At 42.1% G+C, this 27564-nt stretch overlaps 4 protein-coding genes and 1 long non-coding RNA gene across 6 annotated transcripts in view; 3 read left to right on the top strand and 2 right to left on the bottom strand.

Annotated features, from left to right (window-relative positions):
- Positions 1-550: 550 nt before the first annotated feature.
- On the bottom strand, positions 551-2513 carry LOC134178418 (uncharacterized). The gene is made up of 3 exons (XR_009969624.1): positions 2377-2513; positions 1544-1659; positions 551-1492 (listed from the first exon to the last, which is right to left on the bottom strand). It is a non-coding gene; the product is annotated as an uncharacterized LOC134178418 (long non-coding RNA).
- A 34-nt stretch (positions 2514-2547) lies between these two features.
- LOC134178417 (SNF-related serine/threonine-protein kinase-like) lies at positions 2548-3811 on the top strand. The gene is made up of 2 exons (XM_062645297.1): positions 2548-3120; positions 3426-3811. Exons 1-2 carry the CDS (start codon positions 2556-2558, stop codon positions 3665-3667), a joined length of 807 nt encoding a protein of 268 aa, XP_062501281.1. The 5' UTR covers positions 2548-2555; the 3' UTR covers positions 3668-3811.
- Positions 3812-4034: 223 nt separating this feature from the next.
- LOC134178555 (serine/threonine-protein kinase SIK2-like) lies at positions 4035-26031 on the top strand. The gene is made up of 7 exons (XM_062645427.1): positions 4035-4089; positions 14954-15013; positions 15069-15210; positions 20879-21085; positions 21141-21302; positions 24846-25659; positions 25774-26031. Exons 1-7 carry the CDS (start codon positions 4035-4037, stop codon positions 25789-25791), a joined length of 1458 nt encoding a protein of 485 aa, XP_062501411.1. The 3' UTR covers positions 25792-26031.
- LOC134179168 (24-hydroxycholesterol 7-alpha-hydroxylase-like) lies at positions 25936-27508 on the bottom strand. 2 transcript variants are annotated; one of them, XM_062646060.1, is made up of 2 exons: positions 27311-27411; positions 25936-27234 (listed from the first exon to the last, which is right to left on the bottom strand). In XM_062646060.1, exon 2 carries the CDS (start codon positions 27116-27118, stop codon positions 26066-26068), a length of 1053 nt encoding a protein of 350 aa, XP_062502044.1. In that variant the 5' UTR covers positions 27119-27234; positions 27311-27411; the 3' UTR covers positions 25936-26065. The 2 variants fall into 2 exon arrangements, with proteins under 2 accessions (XP_062502044.1, XP_062502043.1); XM_062646059.1 differs by having other exon boundaries at positions 25936-27508.
- LOC134178554 (splicing factor 3B subunit 3-like) overlaps positions 27481-27564 on the top strand; it is a 63208-nt gene continuing 63124 nt past the window's right edge. Inside the window, exon 1 of the mRNA XM_062645426.1 lies at positions 27481-27558. The gene's annotated coding sequence lies outside the window, so the exon portion shown is untranslated. The remainder of the gene's footprint in view (positions 27559-27564) is intronic.

Below are 27564 nucleotides of genomic sequence, written 5' to 3'. Positions count from 1 at the left end.
CGCCTGGTTGCAAGTTCCAAAACGTGACAAGTTGAGTCTTCAAAAAGGAAAAGCTGGTAAGTTCACTGTTTGATTGTATTTCCTCGTAGCCGCATCATCTCTATCTCCGCTGGATGTTTCTTCGTGCAAAATGCAGCTCCGCCACCCTGTTGACATCACGACAAGTCTGGCTATGCTGCAAAAGTACTCACACTGAGGTTGCAAGCACTCAGTGTGATTTGCAGTGACCGGAGTCCAGTGCGAGTGCCTTGAACTGAGAACGCAGAGGGCATGTTGTCGCACAGCGTGGAGCGCTGCTGGGTGTGTTGACTTCAGAAACCGCCTGATGTTAACCGAAACAATGATGTTGAAGAACGGTAACAGAAGTCAGTTGGAGACTGAATATCAGGCAAAACAAGCACTACAACGTAGTCCGTGTCGTGCCATCATACATCCGGGAACACACACACACACACACACACATACACACACACACACACACACACACATACACACACACACACACACACACACACACACACACACACACACACACACATGTATATGTATTAATTTCATACATGAACGCTCCGCATCCAACATCCCCAACAACTCAAGTAAGCATGTCCCAACTACGTACATCCTCTATATCTACATTCAAACGTTGTAAAACCAATCTAGCATTATATGATCATAATTTCAGACAATTGTTGTAATAAGTTGTTAAAAGGCTTTGAAAATGTCACGTAACTCATTGCAGAAATTATTGAAGCTATAGAGCATAAGATGTTGAGACTGTACGGTGTCAATAGACTGAGAGTTTCCACAGCAAGTGGATAAAATATACCACCAGATGCTGTAACTCTGTAAGTGTAACAAAAGTCTATATATATAATATACCCGGTAATATAATCTTTATTTATGACAAGTCTCAGGAGGAACTAACCGTACCATCTATACTACATCTAGCTAGTATCATTTCAGCATTGCTACACCACAGTCTAGTAGAGAGTTGCTGATAAAAATGACTAACAGATTGGCTAATTGAAACATTATGTTTAAAAGAAGCTCTACATGCTATAATCTTGAGCACTTAAAGGCTAGAAGGTGTCCAATATAACATACATGAACAACTGTGGGTGAAATTCTGGCTATATAACGCCAAAATGATATTGCATAGACTGACTTTAGATTGTACAGACATGTTTTTTGGATAATGTGTGTTAGATACCCCCCCCCCCACACACACACACACACACACACACACAACAGAACTTTCTGTATGTGCCCCTTTCACTAAGATGTCACCTTTGCTTTAATGTTACACTGTATACCTTAGCTATAAAAATTACATCACCTGATATCTGTTAGATAAAATTTCTCTGGTAGCGTAAGGTTCTTCTGGTGTAAAGCCACTTTCCGCAGAGTTGAAATGAGTTCAGTGTAGACAAACTGTGAGCCATTTATTGGCATGTTTCCTCTGAACAAATAGTTCCTTCCACTCCAATCAATACTGCAAAGCACTAAGTTAGAGAATATTGTGTTACATAAGACTGACACTCACATAAGAGTTCTCTCTGCATGAAAATTCTCCATTTGCACTCTAACCAAGCTACATCCAAGAGCAAGTACCACCACCCTAGTTACTGACGTCAAAGCCATTGAGTTTCACTGGTGAATCTACATCAAATATTAGCATATAGCAATTTAAGTTGACAGCCTAAAACTTGTGTCAATAATGGCAAATCAGTTAGCTAGCACCTTAATTGAGACAGCTAGAAGACAATAATTAACACATGAGATTTTTTCAATCAGGACTACATTTGCCAAATCCAAACGCTGAAGCACTTTAACTTTCTATCATGCTCAAAATTTCTGGAACTCTTTCCTATCTAAAGTCTCTACGTTTCTGAATTGATTCGAAACACTTACTACGGAAGTTCTGCTACAGTGCATGACATAATGATATAGTTCCTTGTTAGTCTCAGACCCCTTTCAACCGTGTCATACTTCCGGGCACGGAAAGTATGACGCGGCGGAAAAGGTCTGACTACGCGAGACTAGTTCCTTGTTTACTATTTTGTATGTGCTAGCGTAAATGGACATGTAGTGCTCGTACGGTAGGTGCCCAGAAGATCCGCTGTGTTGAGGGTTTTCTGTAGTTATTTCGAGCACTGCATCCCGCCGTCATCACAAATGAAAACGGAAGTCTAGTCAACATACGGGTTGTAAATTTCAAGTGACCCCTGGCTCGCAGCGTCAGCGTCAAGCGGCGAGAGTTTGAGTCAGACAGACAGCGAAGCAAACTACGTGCTATTGGGATGGTCTCACATGATGGCATCTATACGTACGATCCTTGCCATCATTGCCTACTTAGTACCGTTAGAAAATTAGCACCTTGCAAGGATCTTGAGCAATTCAGTACCTCCTGGTAGAAGATGATCGTCCAGTGCCTTGATTGCAGTGACTGCCCCAGAGCCGTCTACGTCTAGAAATTCCAAGAGCCTTGAAATTCCAATGACCGTTGTGTTTACCGAGCATGCGCAAAGTCGGTTGCTTTTTGTCGGCATTCAGGAATGGACGGAGCGATCGCCGGAGCATACGATCTAGATAAAGAACTTGGCAAGGGCCGCTTTGCTGTCGTGCGTCTGGCGCGTCACGTGTTTACGGGAGAGCGCGTTGCAGTGAAAGTGATCGACAAAACAAAACTTGACGACGTATCTCGCGATCATCTTTACAAAGAGGTCAACTGTCTCAAGCTTGTGCAGCACCCTCACATCGTACGCCTCTACGAAGTCATAGACACGGTTACTAAGCTTTACTTAATTTTGGAGTTGGGTGACGGAGGTGACTTGTACGACGTCATTCTGAAGAAAGGACCGCTGAGGGAAGACGATGCGAAAGCTTGTTTCAGACAGATACTCAAAGCCGTTGAGTACTGTCACAAGCTGCGAGTTGTCCACCGCGATTTGAAACCGGATAACATAATATTCTTTTCTGAAGGACCGCAGGTGCGTCTGACTGACTTTGGTTTATCGAATATATTCAGACCTGGTGAGAAGTTGAGCACGTCATGCGGTAGTATGAATTACACTGCGCCAGAGATACTTCGAGGCGACAGCTATGATGGGCCTGCCGGAGGTGCGTCTGTAAACTAGTGATGGTTATTGTGTTAGTGTCGTGCGTACTACGTTGTTGTCTGTCCGTTGCTGTTGGCGATTGACTTATTTATGTATGTGTCATGGGTGATGTAGATATGTGTAATTGTTCTTTTGGTAAATCGTTTTGAGTAAGAACTGAGGCGATTAGGGGAGGTTAGGGCAGTAAGCGTATGACCTTGGACTTGATAGTGATAGGGCATTGGGAGAGGTTAGTTACGTTAATTAATTGGGCTACAGTATAGTCATGAAGTATGAAGTTCTACTTTTCATTATACTCAATTGTAGGGGCTGTCAAAGGTGTGTGTCGTAATCCTACAGTATGGACAACGATAATGTACTCCTTATTGTTAGCTGTATTGGGCTATGGATGTGAACTGTGGGATCTGGGAATGGGAAGTACCAAATGTTTACTACATCAAGCGTGGAGAAGTGGGTATCGGAGAGGGCTATGGATCTCAAACAGAACATCCTTGCGGGGAAACTCTTGGAGAACCTATCAGGGAAGCTCCAGGTCTATTGCGTGTTAACCAACTCTCTTTCTTATGGAGAGCAGTTCATTCTAATAATGAATTAGTGAGCGGGTTCATTCTGAATACTCAAGGTAATCTGTGGCGATCAGTGGACAATGAGACAAGGACAAGAATCATGGTGTTGTCGTACATGGACTTCAAGAGCTGGATTAAACCTTAATTTATATTTGTTTATTCTTCTACTTTTATTCTTCTATAACTACTGTATTACCTCGCTTAGAAGGGCATGCTCTTATAGGTGAGGTTGAGCAGAAATTGTGTTCACAACACTCTGCAACTGTAAGGGCATGCCCGTATAAGTGAGGTAGCCTCGAACACACGGACCTCAAAATGTCAGCGCTTGCGCAGTTTAGTAATTTACCACATGGCGTCGGAGGAGTTTGTGGAGGAGTTGGAGGTTGCTGAAACAGAAACTGAAAGTACAGAGAGAAAGACTAGAATTTCGTATATACCGTGAAGAGGAAGCTTTCTGCAATAGAAAAGTACGATGAGTACGGAGGGAACCTATCAAGAGCAGCAAGAGACAGCGGCGTACCGTGAAGTAATCTTCAGCTATGGGTCAAGTAAAGGGACGAATGAGATGGCAGTGAGGACGAAAGATGAGGAAGATGGCAGTGAGGAAGAACGCAGTGATGAAGACAGGGATGAAAATTAGGATGAAGATGCTTTATAATATGAAGACAGTCATTAGATAATAGATGCATAGAATGGTTGCATGCTTGCTTAGCTGTTTTAGGTAGTAGACGTGGATCAGTATTTGCTTTGTGTGCATGCTTGTTACCAGGATACCACAACAGCTTCTTCCCTCACCTGAAAGGGCATGCCCTTATACCTCGAGGTATAAGGGCAGTCTGGTCAACCTCGCACTATAAGAGCATGCTCTTCTAAGCGAGGTAATACGGTATCTATTTTTGCTTATTAGTGTATGTATCTTGTCAGGCCTAGAGCACTGCACCTGTAGTGGTATGAAACAAATTGCCGTGCTCAACCAGATCAGTCTGTTTTGTAAAGTCTAAAGTCTACCGGAAGCAAAGCCTGCTTCAGAAGTACTTAGACCATCACGGCTGTCTTATGTGTCGCTATGCTCCTCCATGATGGGCAAGTGGGGTCTTTACCCCATCTGGGCGCCCACCAACCCGGTAGGTGAGCCCAGTAGGGTACATGTTTCTGTGTAGTCCACACGGCGATCAATGACTAGCCAATTCGATATAGATTGCAGGCATTACGGTGACCGCGAACATCACGACAGCACGCCTAGTGGATATCAATGACCACCAGGAAACACTGAACGTCATTGTCAACGGACCGTTTGCCAGACCACAGAAACTCCCAACGACTGAAATGAGTCATAGTCTCATGGATAAAGCTAGAGAAACATGGGAAAGAAAGACAGACAAGTTTCGTAATTTATTGTCGTGACTGGGGTTTGAACCCCCAAACCATGGAGTGGTAGCCATTGTTGCTAATCATTATCATTATTATTATTATGTGTTGTGCTCAACCAGATCAGTCTGATTTGTAAAGTCTATTAGAAGTACCAGAAGCAAACCCTGCTTCAGAAGTACTTAGACCATCACGGCTGTCTAGAAAGAAGACATAACTTTACGAAGGATCCGAGTAGATCTCAGAAGCACTGTTTTCTGTAAGTGCTGCAGGTTATGATAACCTGGAATAATGTCCAGCCACCGTGTAATACCTGCGTGGACTGTGCCCAAAGCTCCCAAGACCACCAGAACCACCAGTGTTCGACAATGCCACATGCGGCTTATCTCCACTTGCAAGTCGCTGTACTTCGCCAACTTCTCAGCATATTTCTTGCCAATGTTGCCATCAGCAGGACAGCTGATATCAATAAGAAGACAAGTATTTGTCTTCCTATTTCTGAGACAGATGTCTGGTCTCTTTCATGTCCACAGGCGGTTGCTCAGTGAGACGGTGATACTGCCCATGCATAGACTTCTCGCTCCAGGACCGCACACGAAGAGAACTGCAACACATACAGTAATGTCTCGCATCTGTTTCAGTCGCTTGCTTGAAGCCACCTTCAACTGAGATGGATGCATTTCTGTGTAAGTTCTGCAACTTGTCGTCCGAGGCAAGACTCCTCCGCAGCTGTGCAGTAAACCGACAAGCCATGCGCTTGATCGAGTGTGAAGATTTTCCAGATTCACACTCCTGTATCATCTGCATGAAAGGATCAGAACTGTCATCAAGGTAACAGTTCAGCCTCACAATACAAGATTGATATGTCGACTCAATCTGTTGTAACCCCCTACCCCCATCACTGCAAGGAGCGTACAGTCGGTCAACGTCTGCAGCAATATGGTGGACACCGTGCATAGAGAGGAGCTTTCTGGTCCGTCGATTGAGCTGCTGGAGGTCCATGCACCCCCAATGAATGATGCTAATAATAATATATAATAATAATAATAATAAATATAATTTATAATTATGTGTCGTTATGCCCCTCCATAATGGGCTAGTGGGGTCTTTACTCCCATCTGGGTGCCCACCAACCCGGCAGGTGAGCCCAGTGGGGTACATGTTTCCGTGTAGTCCATACGGCGATCAATGACTAGCCAATTCGATATAGATTGCAGGCATTACGGTGACCGCGTACTCGATACAGCACGCCTAGTGGATATCAACGACCACCAGGAAAGCACTGGACGTCATCGTCAACGGACCGTTCGCCAGACCACAGAAACTCCCCAACGACTGAAACGAGTCATAGTCTCATGGATAAAGCTAGAGAAACATGAGAAAGAAAGACAGACAAGTTTCACAATTTACTGTCGTGACTGGGGTTTGAACCCTCAAACCATGGAGTGGTAGCCATTGTTGCTAACCACTAAGCCACGGCGGTGATTATTATTATTATTATTATTATTATTATTATTATTATTATTATTATAGTCACCATCAATGACAGCAGTGAGTCAGATGGTTGGCTTGAAAATTTAGTGTTCTTCATCATGATCAGACTTTCAACTGTGAAAGCATAGCATGACCTTACAGTGATGTTAGTATGATTTCTTACAATATGCTCATGTTGACCTACCAATGGTCTGTTTACTAATGGTCTGCTTACCAAGTAATAGAGACTTACTCATTGGCAATAACAAGTCAGAAGCAACTCAAAATATTGTAGAATTGTTATTATGATAACAAACTCAGAAATAGCTAGGAAACTGCATGTGAGGGACTGGCTGAGGCACCAGCAGAGGCATACAGAGGTACATTGCAATTAACACCGATTGCTTAGAATTAGACCCACTGTGGAATGTGGGGTACACCAAGTGTAAGGGAATTTCATGTTATCACAAGAAGCAGGGTTTCCACAAGTTATCTGGTCAATGATCCATAGGCAACATGAAAAAAGTGTTACGGCTGTCCTGAAATGGTTGATTCATGCTCCTGTGTAGAAAAGGTCTGGCAAACATAACTGTAGAAATGTGGGCAAACTACGACAAGCCAGTATGTGAGGAAGTGAGAGTTGTTACTAGATGTAGACTGTCTGCTGGGGGAGATACTGTTTAACAAATGGTTATTGGGCTTGATCCGATCCTAACACTGGATCAGAAGATTCTTGGTCTGACACTGAAAGCTGGACAAAGGACACTGCCAAAAAACTCCAGACAGACTTGTTTATCCAACTGAGCCGTACCTCCTGTGTACTGTGTGTTGGTTTGTTTAGCCCTAATACCACCTTGATCTTGCCCCTAACTGATCTTGCCCCTAACTGATCTTGCCTCTAACTCATTGTAACTCCAGAAATTGGCTATATTAACGTCAGTTTAGTCCCTGTAGCCCAGTGGTGAATGCAACAATGAATTACATCCTGCAAGTAAAGAGCTTTGATTCATACCAATATGGTCCCAGAATCCAACATAGTTGTTAAATGTTAGGTATAATTTACTTTTTCTTCTTGGTGTAGCAGTATTGCTACACAAATTGCAACTTGAGTGGCAGTAATGCAAAATTTGTGGCAACCATATTTTTGCAAAACAGAGCATTTAATTAATTAATTAAATACCCAGACAGTTGATGCTTTTCTAGTCTACAGGCTCAAGCTCATGTGGAAAAGCTGTGCTGTTTGTACTTCCCGTGTTTCTGTTGACAGTGCTGTTTCTGTTATGGATTCTAGCAAGAATTTCTTTGTCACACAGAAACATAGAAGAACATAAAGTGCCGTCATGGTTGTGCTTTCAATGCCTCTATTTCTTCTTTTGATGATATAGATGTATCAGCAGTTGGTTAGATGCCAGTAATTTTGTCTCCTCCAACAGAGCTAGGTACAGTGTACACTTTTGGGCAAGTCAATTGCAAAGGCTCGTTCTTTGAGTCAAGAGCAAGTTGTGCTAGACCAAGCAATAGATATGCGAAAGCACAAAAGAGAGAATATTGCGTCATGGTGATGAGTTCAGTCACATAGTGCATCGTATGGGTGGCGTTTTATGTCCCAAAGGATGGTTTGTCCGGGAGGGCAGATTGACACACCGTCCTTGGACAAATCTAGTAGTAACACGTCTTGGTGTGCGGGAGGAAGGACGGACGGATCAACTGGCTCGCACCTGCGCTTGCGCTCGCCTCGCCAGGGACCTCTCTCTGGGCCTCTATTCGGCTGGGCTTTGTTTTGTCGTGGAAGTTGTGTCATGCTATAGACGGGAAGTTGAGTCGGGCCAGGGCCGGTTCGATTCCGACGCTGCCGGATGGGTGTGATTTTGACTGGCTCACGCCTGACTCGCCGGAGACTCGACTTGGGTGGGCTTTGTTTCGCCATGGAAGTTGCGTCATGCTATAGCTTGAAGTTGAGTCAAGTTGAGGCAGGTTTGATTTCCACTGCCTACCGTGTGCGCTCAGTAATAGAGTAAACCTACTTTGGTAGTTCTAGTCACAAAATTAGTTAGGATTAATCAGACTCTCTCAGCAACGCAGTGAGACGTTCTTCAGCAGTTGTTGTACTAGAGAAACCCTTTGTTTCCCATGAAGCCTCGTAATTTTGGATACTCGTGCGACCGTAGCATCTTAATTTACATCACTGTTTGGCACGATGCTACATATTTCATTACTAACAAATAGTGAATCTGTGCTCTGAAGGCATGTTCTAACATATGAAATCAACAAACCAAAGAGGGGTGGTTAACGAAACTTGCTTATTTTAGCATTTCTGAGACTTGGATCACAGACTACGTCTGTTTTTCAAGTAACTCATTAGGTCACAGTTGGGCAATTCCCTGCAAGTGTCAGACATTGCTGGAAGAGTATTACTGTGAGGTTGACCTTTAATTTGAACTAATCATGCAAGTCGATATTTTTTCTGCTAGACAGCCAGATTACTGCTCTTTATTTTTTTCTGAAGAAAGCCTCTGTAGAAAGTATTAATTTCTTTTCACACAAGCCAAACTTCGACAACATGGATATGGCCATTTTTATGTTTGGCATACCACCACAGTGTGAGTTTCGTCGCTAACCGGATGTTACATGTACCTCGAAAACCATACCAACATGCACAGTTACAGAGTGCCATAAATGAACATTATTTTGATTATCTTGCATATGTGAATGTTGTGGAAGCTCAAAAGGGGGTTCTGTGGACTACGAATGTGAATTTTGTTGCTGAATTTTGTTTGGAATGATTTTAATTTAGAAAGGTTTGTTGAGGAAAGTGGCAATGTAGTTGCCATGACACAGCGATAGCAATAGAGATATTATCTTCACAAGAGATAACTTCTTTTTATTCAAAAGATATTTTGATTACATATGAGGAATGTGTTGTTTCTCTTTGTTTTATGTTTTTATTGTAGGACATGATAGTTGGCGTCTGAGATAGTTAAGGCCTGTCCACACTTGCATCTGGATCGCGATTTGATTGCGATAAATACAATCCACATCTCGAGGTGATTTCGATCGCAATCGGTTGAATCCAATTAGAAATAGTGGGTGTTACCTTCACGTACGCAACACTTGTAGTCGGAACATCTAATGCTCCTCACTCGTGTTTGTTCTCGTTCACCTTACGTCGCTGTATCAGTGCTTTCCACAAGCAAAGAAGCCACATGTACACATTGGTCATCAGTCACGTGATATTGAAAATGAGGCAGAGGTATCGTTTTAAAGTTCAGTGTGGACACTCACTATTGCAATTGGATCGCGATCATTCTGGTGTAGTGTGGACAGGCCTTAAATAAATGCTACTTTCGCACATCATCATGGATTTCGTGAATATGGTCTTTTGGTAGATTCTGGTGACAGGTGTTTAGAAGTATGTCTATGTCCAGATATGTTGTAGTGTGGAATGGAAACATCTAGTGTTTGCGATAACCATAAAAGTAACTCTGATTTTGTGCAAGGATTTTCTTGACATCTTGATTAAAACTTTCAATTATTTCTAGTAAGTGCATTGTCAGTTTTGTTGATTATACTAACAAGTACTCGCAGAAATTCTATGGCATGTATATTAAACCTATTTTACAGTCATTCTTGTAAGACAGTTGTTTAGATTTCACTCTGGTGATTTGCGACCTCTGAAAGGAAACAAACCATAGTTCAACTTCTTAAAGGGTAACTGACATTAATTAAAAAATCAAAATATTTGCATTTTTCGTTAGTTCTTAACGTTCGTATGCCAAAGAATAAAATTTTAATTTTTGAAGCTACATTTGTGAAAATGTCTGACGAGATAGTAGACCTCTGGTTGCCTGCTAGCTGCAGTAATGTGCTCAGAAAGAAAGCGTGGCTTTGATTCACTTCTCCAATAATGCGAAGGTGTCAAAGAAATGGGCAGCGCAAGGAAGCAAGTGAGAAATTGGTGGGATCGGCCAACCGGTACCGCTCATTCAGACCCATTAGTGTGTATTTCTCAGCCAGAATGTTTCGAATCAGAGGATAGCGTTACTATGAGGCTTTGGGCTATTACCCAAGGTAAAGGAGACTGAAGCCTGAAGCATCAAACTGCTCCTGCGATTTGTGTAGTAGGAAGCCATTGAGAGGATTGCAACATGACAATGTGAGAAAGTCAACAAATACAGAAGGGGAGAAAAGGCTGAAATAAAGCGTGAGAAATGGAGGGTAAGTCCTGTAGAATTCTAACGATAGACTTGCTCATGACGATTTCTCCAGTAGATACTGCTACAGCGTGCAAGAGATGAGCTTCATTGCATGTGCAGGAGATACACAGTGGCAGTATCATCAGCTCACAAGACTCCGTGTGCTGGAAGTGGATTGGAGAGAACATGAGTTGTACACTGCCATCCATACTCACTAATTACCCGAGGCCCGGATTTCCGGGTGGAGGGTATAGTAGTCGTTTGATGACCGTACGACCCATCGACCGTATATATATAGTTGGTTAGCGGAGATGCAGATGAAGCTATTCCGACAAATAGACGAGAAGTGGTGTTATTACTGACCAATAGACGAACGTGATGTCATCATGAGGTTCCACCTCGCTTTGTTTGGTAGCTGCTAACGAGAATTCAGCCATCGGGCGTCCGTCCTGTACATGGTGTTTAGTCCTTTGCTTTAAGGGTTTAGCACATACATTTGTACGTGTATGTTTTCCCAACAACAACCAGGGCGAGGTGTGTAGCTGTGCCTGACTTATAACATTTTGCTTGTTGCACAGTGTTTCTGCATAGTGGTTCTGCAGTCTGCCAGCTTGAATTTTGGGTGTGCGTGGCTGAGCGGCTGTGGTGTTGTTGCAACGATCACTAGTGTCGTCTTCAACAGAAATTTGGCATTGACGGGAATTTGCGAAGGAGAACGTGCATTGTCCATGACAGCGTCTGTTTGTAGGACAAAGCAGCTCGGCTGACCTGTAAGTACGCTAGTGCGTCTCTATTCATTTCTGTTTTACGGTATCCAAAGTCAGAGCGAACAGACGCCTAGCTAATCGACATGTGCACGTGCATGTTTTCCCGCATTGATGTTTTGTTTTGGCTCTGGGGTCACCTCGTTACAACAGTAGGCGATGTCTAGCTAGAGAAGCCGCACAAACAACCTAGAGAAGCTGCACAAAGAACGAGACTTTTACATTCTTGTGAGCTGGAAAATCGGTGGTGAGCTGCTTGTTTGGTCTCCATTTGTAACCTAGGTTTCCCACCAACAAACAGAACAATGATCACGTCTGTTACTTCATCACATAAGGCGAAGATTGCCAGCCGGCCTAGCGTTGAGGCTCTCCGATTTGTAACATTTGGCTTGTTCCATCATTTGGAAACAACTACATTTGTAACATGCATTTAGAAACAACGCCTAGCTAATCTAGCTGCATTTGTAGTGTTCCCACATCTAATTTTGTTTTGGCTCTGGTACCTATGCCACGCCTAAAACCGGCATAGTTATGACCTCAAGAGCTGCACAAACGACCTCAAAAGCTGCACAAACAATCACCTGCACAAAGAACCGACAAGCGAAGGTTGTAAGAAATAGAAGCGAGGTCCTACGGAACGTTGGCTGACGGACTGCGTAGCTACCCGTTGTACACGGTAGCAGCCAGTCACGTGACTCACCTCAAACTCGACCTGTGACCATTTCAATAATGCTTCTTATTTATTACCCACATCATACCATTCTGTCATACGATTTGTCATAGTGCGACTACTTTACCTTCAAGTTGCATACCGGCCGAGGGTTTGCACTTCAAGTGCTTCTTCATTGAATCATGAATATATCAGAAGTCTAACTGGCTTTTTCTCACCTTTTTCATTAAACAAAGGAATAGTTGAGAATCAGTTACCTATGGTCAGAGCAAGCAAGATTATGAAATCTCTCTTAATTATACCGATCCTAATGATTATGATTATCTCTAATTTATGAGGATGTTTGAAACTGCTGCAAAATGATGGTTGTGAGGATTCAATAATTGATTACAATCTTCAGAAGTTTCAACTCTCACAACCAACAAACAAAAATAACACCATCCACTGATAGTTCCGGTGACAAGCATGTTTCACATAAAACCTACACTAAAATATGCCTCATAGTGCCTTCTGACGTTTGAATTGGGATCTCATGGAATTTAGAAATTTCCATTTTATACAAAACAGCCAGCAACAATCTGTAAAAGCAACATTACTGTAATAATATTCTATTACACATGTTAGCATTTCTAATCAACAAAGCTACTGTGTGAACAGAAGAAAAATTTAGCCATTTTGCCAAGACATTCGTAAGTACATAGACAGTAATTCTAAATAAACCAGAAACACAGCACCATTACCAACAACAACAACAATAACAACAATTGCCATTGCAACCAACAGTATTAGAGGAATGAAAAATTTTGCTTTTATGTAAATGCTAGATACTGGAGTCCAGGACTAACACCAGAACACTGATCAGATTCTTCAGCATTGTCGACATAATCCACATCATTGTCAAGAGAAAGTTATCTCTTTGGTTCAAAGTTATACTTCATGCTCTAGCAGTAGGTAGCAAATAGTCACAAGCAACTCTATCAATCGTTCTAATTTTACTGGATTTACCCTTCATTTCTTATGCTTTCTTTCATCCTTTCTCCTCTTCTGTATATTTTGTTGACTTTCTGACATTGTCATGTTGCAATGGCTTCCCAGTACCAATCGCCAGCACAGCTTGGTGCTTCAGGCTTCAGTATCTTTTACCTTGGGTAAAAGCCCAAAGCTTCATAGTAACGTTGTCCTCCGTTTGAATCATTCCGGCTGAGAAGACGCACTAGACGTGTTTGAGTGTGCGATTGGCCCATCACACTGATTTCTTGCTTGTTTCACTTACGCTGCCCATTTTTCTTTGACATCTTGGCATTATTGGAGAAGTGACACTTTCTTTCTGAGCACATTACTGCAGCCAGCAGGCAACCAGACGTTTATTTTCTTGCAGGACATTTCTGTTGCCAGCATGCGCTCTAGCCACTTCCGTCCTCTTATTATGTCACAATGGGTACACCTACTAGACAACCGGAAGCAACTTTGCACCTCAAAGATCTTCACGAATCTGGTTCAAAAATTAATGTTTAGTTTTTTGGGCATACAAATGTTAACAATTAACAAAAAATACAAAAAATATTTTTTTGATTTTTTATATCAGTTACCGTTTAATAGTGATGCTGTGATATATATTCTGATGTACACTCTGAGAGCTGTGTGAGTGCTGAGATTGTTGGAGATCATGCTTAAACTGTAGACTTGATGAGACTTTCTCAGCATAACATACATAGGTACTATTGCGTATAAGACAGTTTCAAAGTGAAGGAAAAGGAAATTTAATATTGTAGAAGTAATTTTTGGCAGAATAATATGGTATCTCAGTACATGTTGGTTAGGATTAATAATATTGTGAACCTGGCTAAAAGAATTTGTTCAGGAGTCATCTTTATATTCTGTTAATATCGCTCTGGTACTAAGAAGCCATCTATGATCTGCCAAACTTTTACTTGTTTCTCACTCTACTGTTTACTGAACTCTTAAGTAGACTGGACACTAGAGAAGGAATCCTATGCAGAGCTTCCTGTGGAAGACCAAGCAACTAGCTGAAAACCATCGGACAGTTTGAAATAGTAAACATGAGGCAACAAATCAGCAAACAAACTTGCCCCTCAGCTGGCAGCACAGGAAGGAGTTGTCGTCAGTTCTTCTACCAGCAGAAGAGATGTCGCAAGCTATTGCTACACTATGCCAAAAAATTCTGCTGCTAGTGAAGCTAAAAAAACAATACTCTGGGTGTCACGGTTCTTGATTGGCCCACTTACTCGCCAGATCTTGCACCAATAGAGAACTTCTGGGCAGTCATCAAGTGGTGTTTTGAGCTACGTAGGCCTCAAAACATTTATGAACTTGAAGACACAATCTAGGCAGAGTGACACTTGCTCACGCCTTGTGATCTGTTGCCATACATCGAATGCACGTCTAGCTGAATGCCGAATGCTAGCAAGGGAAATGCTATCAAAAAAGGAAAGGAGGACACAAGCTACTGATGTGCACTTGTGTGTTTCCAAAAGTCTAGCAAACCTACGAACATACACAATAGTTCTCTTCTATGTAGAAAATGTATGTGACGTGAAAATGGATGCATTTCTGCTCACGCTACCCATGGCCATGCCTCCAAGCGTAAATGTGTCAATAGTTTTGATGCGGACTGTATTGCCTGAAACGTAATAACAGGAAATCGGATGGTCTTTATTGAAATTGGCTTTCGGGATGTGAATCAAGGGATTCTCTAAGTTGTGTCGTGTGGTTCTGTTTTTGGTGGTAATTTGCAATGTTATTTTGTTGAATTTGGCTGTGCTGCTGTTCATGTGTGCAGGTTTGTTTACGATCATGTTTTGTGCCATCATGTTTGATTGGTTTGTGTCAAGATGCTTGTGTAGAATTTTGTTGGTACACGTACATGTAGTTGTGAATGATGTTTTTACTTGTAGATGTGTGGAGTCTAGGAGTCATTCTCTACTATCTTGTGGTTGGTCGAGAGCCATTCTGTGAAGCAAATGACAGTGAAACTGTTATTCGTATAATTGATGGCGTGTATGATTTGCCATCTACACTTTCTCCCAACTGTTGCAGGTAAGAGAGATCTTTTTAGATTTTACTAGTAGCTATATATCTGTGCAATGTTCTCTCCAGAATTTGAAAATTTTGATAATAATTAAGTGACATCACATTTGATTACAAACTGTCTTACTCACACATGACATGACTAGAATAATAGCTCAAAAGCTACACTAATACCAGGGTTCTTGCTGGAGATGGTGTGGCGAGATGGGCAGGTCCACTATGCATGTATTCTGCTCTCTACAGTAACTTGCACACTCCAAGTCGGACACGAGCACTTGAGCCGATCTCAGATGAGGTATATTTTGCATCATAGCTATAGCGTGTAACTTGTGTTCAAGTGCCCTGGCTAGGAAATCAACTTTGATTGCCACTAAGTCCTTCTAGCAATGTTCATAGGTTGCACATGCGCAAATTCTGGACGACAAAAAGTTTGTCTAATCAGGTGTTGATTGACGTGCATGGACAGCAGTTGTTGATTTGCAAGAAGCCATGAATAGTCTAGAGTAGCTTCTGAGTGCTACACTTCTTGGACAAGACGTGTGCTTATCGTCATGGGGCGTGTCACAAGGAAAGCATCTGGGACTATCAGTGGCAGCGCATCTGGGACTGCGACACAACTGTCAAGTACAATACATGTCTGGAGGGGGGCTATTACTCCGCGTTCTTTTGAAAGAGCTCGGATTTGTGGCTAATGTCACCTTTACTAAGTAATATAGTATTGTATTTCAGTACTGTAGTATGGAATTCTCATACATTTCTTAGCTGTCAAACTTTGGACTCCTATCTACTATTTCTGAGCATTGCGCACTTCTACTGGAGCTTGGCGCAGCACCATGCTGCCACGCTGTAGCGAGAACCCTGCTAATACTATTAACAGCACGCTCGAACCTCCCTAATCTGGGCCTTCAAGATCCTTGCATATAGACCGGGTACTTTTACCAGCACATACTGGGCCTCGCCCCTCCTCTTTTCTATTGTTGGTAGGCAGGAAGGATCTGACGCGGTTGCTTTGAAGTTGTCGTGTTGCCGGTTATACGATAAATGGACAACTAAAGACTGGATGAGCCTGGCACTGAGTGGGTACTTATCTCTTATTTACACTGGCTGGAATTTCCTTTTCGTCTTCTTGCGAATTGTGTTGTCATGTGAGTGATGCAGTCATGTTTCTGCGAAGGTGTAACTCCTACTGTATGTGTACAGTGCCACCAGGCATATCTGGCCATCCGGGGTTCCGAAAGTCAAATGCACGTAATTCAAATTTAGCGTTCGCAAATTGCGTTGAAATTCGGAGACAATGAGCAGAAATGAATTATCTGTATCTAGTTTCAATTTCTTGTTTGAAAATGATCTGCCTAAGGGCTCCTATTTGGGGAACTGTGATGTTGATGTTTTGAACATATTGTCACGTTTCTCGCTGTCAGAAAGACGCACGACTCTGAAATTTAGTCCAAAGCTTTGTTATATTGTTTTCTAAAAAATTATTGAGGTGATTTTAGAATAAAGCTGCTTTGCAGATATTCATTGAAAGGGTCCCCAGCTAGTAATTCTAAGGCTTGTTCTGGTGTCATTTTTCATCCAGACTTTGTTGATGCCAGACCTGCTTTCTTTGATGTAACAGTTCATAACACTGTCCAAGCTAGATACGTATGTGAAGCTGCAGAAATGGCTGGAGCCGCTGCAAGGGCAGGAGAATTAGAAAAGGATTACAAACACGAGCAGTCAGTATTATAATGTGGACGACTGTTCTACCCTCTGGCACTGGAATCTTTGGCTTTTGGACTCAAGCAAGTCTTCAGACGTTGAGAACTATTGCAGCCAAAACTACGACCTATGATGGCATCGATTTACAGCAAGCGTTCTCCAACCTTTTGCAACAGCTCTCTGTTCGATTATGGCAACACAATGCTAGAATGATAATTCGTAGATATTTGCTAGAAACTGAGTTTGACATGTGGGATTTGACTACATATGTAGAATAATTGGGGTTTGGTTTGGTTGGGGATGGTGCTTGTTTGTTGGGTAATAGTTATATATATATATATATATATATATATATATATATATATATATATATATATATATATATATATATAACTAACAATTTATAGTGCAGTTGATAAACGTTGTCTAGTATTTTTGGTTGATAAAGACCTACAGGTCGAAACATCCCGAGTTGTCAAAATTCTATACAATGCATATCTCTCGCGATATGTCTAATATATATATATATACACACAGTGTACATAGAAAGAGGAAAGTGCTCCATGGGTGCAGCCATTTCGATTGTTTGTTTCCTGTGTGGTCGCAAACTGCCGCTCACTTCTGCTCCTCCTTCAGCACACAACCTTGGCTACTGTGAAGAGCGGCTGGTGTCCTTCCGGGTGGCCGGTGCCTGTACTTTGCTTTATGCTGGCGTTCGTTTGTAGATTGTGACATCACCAAAAAGTTTAATCCTAATGCTCTCGCAAACTGCTGCACTTTCTGCGCTCCTCCTTTGGCACACAGTCTTTTCTCACTTTGGAATAGCAATTGCTGCCATTCGCGGTTGTCTGTACATCCAGACTCCACCTCTTTTTGATAACTGTCGGCGGGAAGGGGTTTGGTGAAATTGCACACGACAACTTGTATTGGCATACACCCACGCACCCACCAACTTCCTGGTGGCTGCTAATCATACTAGCGTTAACAGATGACAGGAAATAGATGATACAGTATAGCAGGTTCTTTATTAGTGTTATCGATACCCTGCCAAACGAAGGCTTGCGAGGCTGTTCAAGTTCAGTGAATAGTGAAGGGAGACTTTTGCAACTATGTTACATCTGTTGTTCAGACTGTCTGGTGAGTGCTGTTCGAGCCATCTTTTCTATCTCTTTGTGCAGTCTTTCAAGTTACAGTTCTAGGCGATGAAAGGGAGCAAGCTTGCTTCAACATTTGTAGCAGACAGGTTTTGGTATCAAGCTTGACTACAAGGTTTTGTCCAACAATGTGGTGCATGCCTACTAGGATTTCTAGATTGCTGGAGCAGTGCAAAAGCTGCTTTTTTTCTTTCTGTGCACTTTGCTCATTGGCTTAATACATCGCTAGCAGTCAACTTCAGTAGTGGCGATTACATTTTAGCACCACCAAGAAGTTAGTGGGTGCGTGGGTGTATGCCGACACCAGGTCGTGTGTAATTGTGTAATTTCAACAAACCCCTTACCCACTGACAGATATATAAAAAGCGTGGGGTTTTGCTACACGAGACTACTCTACCTATGTGCTGCTGGCATTTGTCTGTAGTTCGTGATGTCATCGTAAGGTTGTTCACTGTGGCATTACCTGTTGTGGCATTGCACACACTGATTCAATCAAAGTGAACAGTGAAGGTGTTGTCATCTTCCAGAGTTCTCTTGGGACGACACAAAGTCTTGTCAATTGAACCCACTTCCACTCATGTGTGATATTTTCCAGAAAGGCGTGTCAAATCTTCACCAAATTTAAAATGCCCTTTCCTGAGCTTGGACAGTATGCACCGAGCGTGTCGTTTATTATCGGCAACGTCGATAAGAGCGAGATAATTTTGAGTATATCTGGAACTTTAAAATACTGTTACCTTCGTTTGCCCGTGCATGAATTTTGCATAGCTGCCACGTTAGCTACACCTGTTTCCTGCAATTGCAGCAACGTCTTCGAAAGGACGATGTAAAACAGGGTTATTGAAATAGCTGCAACATAAGATGTGACTCGGTCTCATCTATAAGGAGTTACAAATTATCCGGGAGTTTGTATTGTCTCCGGGGATACCCGGTTCAGAGTAATGTAAAGGGAATGGCAGGGGTGGGGAGAGACTGGTTCGAGTAAACATCTACGAAGTGATGACGTCCGATGGGAATGTCCAAATAACTGCAACTTTAGACATCATTTGTGATACTTATGGCAAACAGGTTATCCAGGATTTTGTGTTAAGTAGGATACACCAAAAAAATTATTCATTTTGGGTAACCCAAGTAACCACCGTTTTTGAAGGTTGCAATTTTTATTCTAATTTTTTTAGGCAAGGGCCTCCAAACATGTTGCATGCATGTGCATTTATTATTCTTGTCATGCACAGTGCGCATAGGTACGAGGGTTGGATTGCTCAGTGTACACAACATATACGTGCCATGCCTGCATAGCACTGTCACGGTTCTAGATGACAGTTGTTCCATCGTTAATTCTAGGATACTGCGCATGGAAGAGTCGTCTCTGCTGAAAGACATTCTTCGCGTGGTAACGTCAGACGTTGATGCAAGCGCGTGTGGTCTCTGATGTTTGTGCAGACAGTATCGGATCCAAGAATTCGCTATGATGCAGTGCCAGATGACGATGTTGGATTGCATCTAGAGTTTGGTAGACGTCATGTATTTTTACCTTGGAGGCTGCTACGGCATTGAGAACTTGTCAGCAAGTTAATTCTGGCTGAAAGTACATGTAAACGACGTGGAGCAGCATCTTCCCCAACCACCTGCACCTGCGTGGATCTGGCGGTACAGCCACTGGCAGGGATTGTCTGGTTGTCGTTATTGATAGGGACTGCTGGCCTCGTATTCTCGGTTGGTGTCTGTGACAGTGAGGGTATAGTATGTGTACGTACTGCGTACCATCGTGGATGATCGACGGCCATCGTGTAATGCATTTAATTTGTGTATTTTTAAATATAAAAATGTGGAAATTTAAAAAATTTCCGACTGACCAACCTCGATATTTTACTTTATGTTACCAGAAATGAAGATTTTTTGGTGTGGTCTTGTGTCTTCTACGCCCAATAATGGGAGTGTTTATGTGGAGTAACACTTGCTTTATGGGAACTCAGTGGTCTGTGCTTATGTGCAGCAATATATATTATTAGCTAACTGCACATACACGTGTATCTGGACCACCTGTTCATACATTTGGGCTACCATAAAGTGACTCTTTGTTTCCCCAACTTTTGTTTTATGAGTACTCTGCCGTCGTGAAATGGTCAATGGCAAGCTAACATTGACGCAACCTCAAAAACACAGTCGTGTGAATGTATACAGCTGTGTAGGAAGAGATCGCCAGGCATTGTTTGCTTATAATAGTATAGATAGACTGCGGACTACACATACTGTAGTACTGTAGTTATAGTACTGAGCGTGTGTTTATGAACTTGTAAACAATACTTCAAGTGCTGTTGTAAATAGTTAGATGCTTGTCTGCCAGTTGGATGTAATATTCAGGAATATGTGTTGAATTATAACTATGTTATTATATACAACTTTTCTTAGAGTGGTAAGGAGGTACAATGTAAACCAGATGTAGATATCCACTGGCCATGTTTTTTGAGCATATTATCCACTGGCCATGTTTTTTGAGCATATTAGCTGTCAAGTGATTGTAATGGAATCCACAAAGCTTCTGCATTGAACATTTTTTAGAGCTTTGACGCTACTAACACTTATCTTTGAATTGACTCTGGACTTTCTACTGGAATTCACTTTTGTAATAGTTTATTAGAGTTTATTAACAATGGCAAGATTGCTCTCTTTGTGTTCTAGTGTTCTTGAGCATTGTTGCTAAACTTGTTATAGGGGAGTGAGTCTTTCTAGCATCTTATGTCAGAGTTGTTTTCTAACTTGGTTCAACAGGACTTCACCATTATAAGAACTGCTGTATTGATTGTTTGTTGACTTTGCAGTATTATCAAGGCTATGCTGCAAGTTGATCCTGAGAAGCGACCATCAGCTAGCAATTTGAGTCATTTTCCATGGCTGAATGGTGTGATAGAACCTTCAGATCCAATGTTGCCAATGGTAGACAAAGAGGAGTTGACACCTGAAGAACAGGGTGAAATCATTGACAAGATGGTGAAAGGTCGTATTGGCAGTCATGAAGAGATCACAAAGTAACTACGTATCTGTTGAGTTTACTTGTCGTGTAGCTTACTGATTATGTGATAGATCTGTAAACAGTGGACGTTATGACCACATCACAGCCACATTCTATCTGTTGGCTGAGTCACATTTACGTCGCAAACGAATAGGATACAGCACAGCAGCACAAAGTCTCACACTGAGGAAACTTTCAATGCCAGATGCATTAGCATTGTCTCCACGTGGAGAGTAAGGACTATTGTTGTGTTTTGGAGTATCTGTTGTAAATGTAACTAAGCGTTATTGTTCTGTTAGTTTGTGGCTGTTAATTCGTGATTTGCATTGACTGCTTGCAGAACTTTGCAGTGTGTGTGTGTGTGTGTGTGTGTGTGTGTGTGTGTGTGTGTGTGCGCACACGCGCGCACATGCAGAAGCAATCTTGACCATTAGCTGCTGAGGACTGTTGGACATAGGGTTCCCAAAACCTCAGTTGGTGTCACGAGCTGGTGCTTCTGCAAGTACCTGGCCCGGCTCCAGGAGATGGCTAGTGCAGACCCACAGTTCTATAAAGGATTTAAGTGTTTATGCTTACTGAAGACTGTAAAACCAGACACATGAGCTTGAGCAAGCCTTGGGTGGACAACTGGTTACTCCAATGTTTTCAGTTGCATGCGATCAGTCCAGTCTTGCGCAGGTTTCTGCCACATGTGCTATGAAGGGGTGGAGGACATCAATGGTGCTTTCCTACAAGAATGGTACCATCAAGACAAGGCTCATGTGGATCAGGCAAGTTATTTTCCGAGATGATTCTCTACCTCCTCTTCTCTTCTGTATGGCTCTTTCTCCTCTCAGCACAGAGTTAGGCAGAACTGGTTCGGCTATTGGATAAGCGCTGGGCGTGGTGAAACTGTCAAACGTCAGCTTGTCAGTCATCATGGATGATCTGAAGCTGTATGGCAGAAGTCCTGATCAGCTACAAGGGTTTGTTGCAAATGGTTTTTACCTTCTGATAACATCTAGATGTAATTTCTTCTGGTGCTGTTGCACGCTTTGTCAATGGCAATGTTACTCACACAACTCTGGAGTGATGTTAGGGAAAGAGGACACCATCAACTGTTTGGAACCTGGTCAAGGGTGTAAGGATTGGGTGTGGACAAGAGTAGTGGCATCCAGCACAGGACTGATTGGGAACTGCACTATGTGTGACAGCAATAAATTCATTTTTCATTCATTTTATTCGTAGTTAGTAGGCATATACACAGCAACTACAAGGATCACTTCCAGTTCTGATTTTACCTTAACAGCAACAGTACTGTTTGATGCAACTTGTACATGCTACAACATAACCACTCCAACATATGGTCATCCTAGAACAACCTGGTCACTCTCTACAGGAGAGACAGCATGGCACAAGTACACGGCATCTACCAATATTGACGAGAGCAAATTAAAATAGATGGCATTAGCCAATGTTCTTGTATTGCAAGAAAATCCATCTCTATTTCTCGTGTGTTGATTACGGTCATGCGTGTAATCATACACTAACTGATATTTGTCTGTCGATCTTGTAGACCTTCAACTACTATGTTGTTGCAGGAGGGACATACATTTTGTAAGCAAATTGTCCATGAGGCTGTGCTTTTTCACCGATCGACGTCTTGACTTGGCGCTAATTTCTATTTATTGTGGTGATCTTGTGAGTCTGACATAAGCATGGGGCGTGCTTTTGTTTAGTCATGTACGCTCTTTCGCTGTCTGCTAGTCTCATTCAGCTGCTGCTTGTTTTAACGTGTTGTTTGAATGCAGAGTGTCGCTATACGACTTTGTGTTCTTACATGTATTTGTCTGACGTGTCGAGGGACTGTATATGCCTCTCGATCATGCAGCAGCAGCATCATGGCTGTGGAAATTCGACCACAGAGCTGTGAAATTCACTCTTTCTGTCTCGTAATTGCGCTATTGTGTTCAACGCGCTATTCAAATTCCACAATATTGATGAACGAATGTCTGCTCTTTCATTAATTGGACGTCTGTTCACAGGCGTACATCTTTCCTAATTAATTACAATTGTAATTGTCTAGTAATTAACACACGTGAGACGAGCGGAATGCGATTGAGTGACACCTACTTAGACCTCCTGCTATCTTTAAAGAAGTCTTTATCTCCACGGTTCTTGGAGAGCACAAAACAGGAATGGATTAGGCATTTCTTCAGACCATTTCTCGCCGGAATGACAAATTCATTGTATTTGATGGGTAAGCTTGCTTGGAGCCATGCAGTGTCATCCAGTCTGTTTGTCTGTTTGTCAACATAAATCATGCCAAAACTGCTGCGCCAATCACCATGAAACCATGCCTGTAGAATGCGTTTCTCTCCCTAATGCAAATGGTGTTTCAAGTTAACAATGAAATGCTTTAAAATGGTTCCTTTTGAGGTCTAGGAATCAATCAAGATACCCAGGATACTTTTATTACTCCTGTAGTGCCACAAATTCAACGTGGTGAACCTGTGAAAGTTTGTGTCTAACATCTGATTGAAAACAAATGGGCCATCTGTTGCTGGTGGAAGCTGCCAACATTCGTCTGGTTTAGAGGGATGCCATGTCTGGATTGTGACATCCGGGAACCACAGATTGCGAAGTTGCAGATTATCATATTCTCTACTTCTCAAATGAAACAGGTCAGGCTAACAAATGGGTCAGACTAGCGAGTTTTGTGCATGAAGGCTTGATGCGCTACCCATTCTAATATTCCCCGGGCAATGCCAGAGCCCCATTCGCTAATATTTAATATCTCTTGGACACACGTGACTTGCAGTAATCAGTCTGTTTGTAAAGTAGGCTATGTGGGAGAACTATATGTATATTCAGGTATAAAGGAATCGTGGTACAACGGATTGCAAATAGATGACATTCCACCTCTGTTGGTCACTTGGATATATTTTTGCTGCAGACACACTCTTGATCAGTGAACGTTATTGAGTCATAGCCGTAGTTGCACCTGAATGTAGCTGGTATACTCACACATTGCTGGATTTCTGCCATGACTTATCCCTACTAGGAATCATGTGATGGGGGAAGTCAAATTTGTTTTGTTCGTCTTTGAATTTACTGGTTGGAGACAAAGTGGGAACTGGTCTAAACATATAGTGCTCTAGCGTAGACCTTGCATCACTTTCATCTTCTAACTCATTCTCCCATTCAACCAATGCATCAAATGACACACTAAGTTTTAGTCACACACGGTGGCATTTCAGACTGTGGATTGTGCAGCTTTGTGTTGTCACATAAACATTCCAGTGGAGCTTTAAGGCTGCAGGTCTCACATTGAGAAGAGCCTGTGCTCAAAGCTTGTCTTAAAGCTTCTGCTCTCAGTGTCATCAGTTTGGAAAACTCCTTCTGTTTACTGTTTAAATATTCAATGCACTTTCTGCACAAATGCAAGTTGCATCATCTGATGACATTGCTTGCACCTGAAGCTGCGAAGCCAACTGAACCAGCTAATTTAAAGCAACTTCCACTGTGTTTCTCGGGGATAACGCTACTTAATGCTAAATATGTTTTCCTTTAAGTACACACAACTATATGTATCAGATTATGATATACAATTTTTGTTTTGGGTTATTCAGTAGCTATTTGTTGTACATATATTAGCATGTTAAATCGTATGTTTAATATGTAGTCAATTTATTGGCATTTTCTTGGCTACTAGAAGTATCATCTTGTGTATGTTGCTGTTGGTGGATAGTTGACGTTAGTGCAATGCATTGTCACTATCCCTTTTTTTGTTTTAGATGGCAGAAGCCTATGGTGCTGGAGTCTGCAACTATAGATATGTCCGCCGTAAAGAATGCTCTTAGTCCAGTGGATCCATTTGATCGAATTCGTAAGAGAAGTGCTGCCGAGACAGGAGTTCTGCGCCCTCCTCGTTCAAATACCACACAGAATAGTCCAGTTCAAAGAACCAGGGACCGTGGGGGATTAAACTTGTTGGTCTCCCCTGTGATGAGAGAACCAATTAAGGCAGACCCTGTGATTATGAGTTCGCTGATCAATAATGGTCAACTCAATAATGAGTCTGGAGATGTCACAGAGATATCTGTCAGTCTTTGTAATGGGGAAAACACACGCAGTCAGTCTCAAAAGAAGAAGTCAGTCACATTTATGCTAGATTCTGACACTGAGCCGGCACTTGCATCTCCCACGTTCAAAGAGCCAGATGTTAATCAACGAATTGAGGACAATCCTAGATACGGTGGAGTGGTTGGACCAAAGGGTCGTAGACTAAAGTCAACCCGGAGTTCACCTCAGCTGAGAGTGGGGACAAGGATGATAGATGAACAAACAGACAGTGATGACGAGGTGAATTTGCTGTTGTCTCCTGATGTCAGTCGTTCTCAGTCTCCCCCCTGGTCTACTCAACGGTCGCGATCACCATCTCCATGTATGGTTAGCCGTCGTTTATCACATTCTTCTGGGGCAAGTCCTGAGTGCAGTAACAAATGGAGTAAATCATCTGTGTTTGTCAGAATATCACACGATGAGAGTTCTGGGGAAAGAGTGAAAGAGAAAGAGACCAATAACATAATACTGGCTCGAGAAGGCAAGGTACGTAAGTGTAGTGACTTGCATTATTTGATGCATTGGATATTACTGTTGTCCTACGTAGATATAGCGTGCTTGTAGATTGTTATCGTGACAACTTCTGGTATATTTTTGCAGATTCATCAGGTTTCATAAGGAAAATTTGCGTCCTGTGAACACTATTTCTGTGGCCGTTGTCTGTGGACATTAAGAGTGAACCTCCTCTAGATGTAGTTTGAGACAGGCTGTACTTTAGTGAACTTGCTGCTGTACATACATTTGTCTCATAGTGCACTATTTTATTGGATTGTACAGTAAGTATTGCGTTTACCATGTTTGGCAATGACTTTGTAACATGTTTTGATGAGAATAAATAATAACAACAATATTTATATAATACAGTATGTAAATGTTACTAAGTAAAACTGTGTCAGTCGTGAGTCTTGCAGTATCTCACTATGCATGGATGCTGTGATCTTGCCACAGCTCCAACAGATGTTGGTGGAATTTTGACATCAGAAAATTCAGGTTCCAATATTAGTGAGTGCTGTCCTGTTAGAAGGTAAACAACGAAGACTTTTGTTACAATCATTGCAAAATGCTGCCCTGGACAAGCATGGTATCCATGTCCAAAAGTGCTTATATTGTAGTTAGTCTTGGAGAGGTTTCTGAAAGGCCAGAACTGATCAGCAGGTGGCTGATCTATTGGAGTTTGTTGATTTGTGATAGACAGTAAGGTAGCAAGGTAATAACCAGGAGGAATAGCGTAGTCTCCAAACTGACAGGGCTTCATAACTTTTCGTAAAGTGATAGACTGCTGAGCCAAACGGAGTGATTCTTGCACTACATCCTCAATGAACGTCAGGTTGTCCAGGGCTGCTAAGTTATACGTCAGTTGATCACCATGACAATCTCTAGCATTTGAGATCTCGTCTAATACCCTCTTCATGCATACATCACGACACAGCAGTAAGTTAATGAGTGTCCAAGATAGTGCAGCATACATGTTGGCCTGTGATGCCATGTGAAACAACACCACTTCTGCTGCTACTCTGCGATGCCTTTTCCTTTCTGGTAGATCTGAATGAGCATCATAGAGCCCACTCAAATTGTCAGGTATCCACTCACCCTTCATCTGCCTTTGATCCCATATATTTTGTAAGACACGTTCAATGTTGTCTAGAGCCTTCTTCTCAACCCACTTATTAGTAAGAATTGTCCACAACAGAGCTCCAAGATCCTTGAATCCTTGCTCTGGATCAAGTTTCTCAAAGTTCACAACAAACTTTTCCAGATTCTCAGGCTGAGCAGCTTCACGTCCAACCCAACATAGGAAACCAATTTTGTGTATCAGCTGTTTCATAAATGAGAAGACTTCAAACCGTCCTTTCTTGTGCAGACAGCGTAATGTTTCTACAGTTGCATCATTCATATGCTCCAAATATCCCTCCAACAACTGCTTCTTCAATCCTCGATGAAACATGGACACTGTAGAGTCACTTGTTAACTCCTTGGGAATTTTTAGTCCCAACAGTCCTTTGGTAGCTTCAGTAAAACTTGCATCTGATTCTCTAACTTGATACAGATACGAAAGCCCTTCTTGAGAGAACAAACAAAACAGCTTGATGCCAAAAAGGTACAGAATAAAGGTGTCTCCATATGTCTTTCTGCAAACCTCTAAATATGCCCGTGGATTCTTTACAAACTTCAGTCCACAACCGACAAATGGAATCCAACCCCGAATGACGGGAGGAGTAGGGCCACTAGGCAGGCAGATATCTCTAGAGTCACGTGCAACCAACCACATGATGCATAAAAACAGCAGCACTATCGGAAATCCAACCACGCAAATTCCAAAGACAATCAAAATCATCGTCAATCAAGCAAAAGTAGAAGAAAGAAACAAGACTACGAGTCGATCACGTGAGA

The sequence above is a fragment of the Corticium candelabrum genome, chromosome 4 (assembly GCF_963422355.1).
Source record: "Corticium candelabrum chromosome 4, ooCorCand1.1, whole genome shotgun sequence".
NCBI lineage: Eukaryota > Metazoa > Porifera > Homoscleromorpha > Homosclerophorida > Plakinidae > Corticium > Corticium candelabrum.
This window is presented reverse-complemented; position numbering and strand designations above follow the sequence as displayed.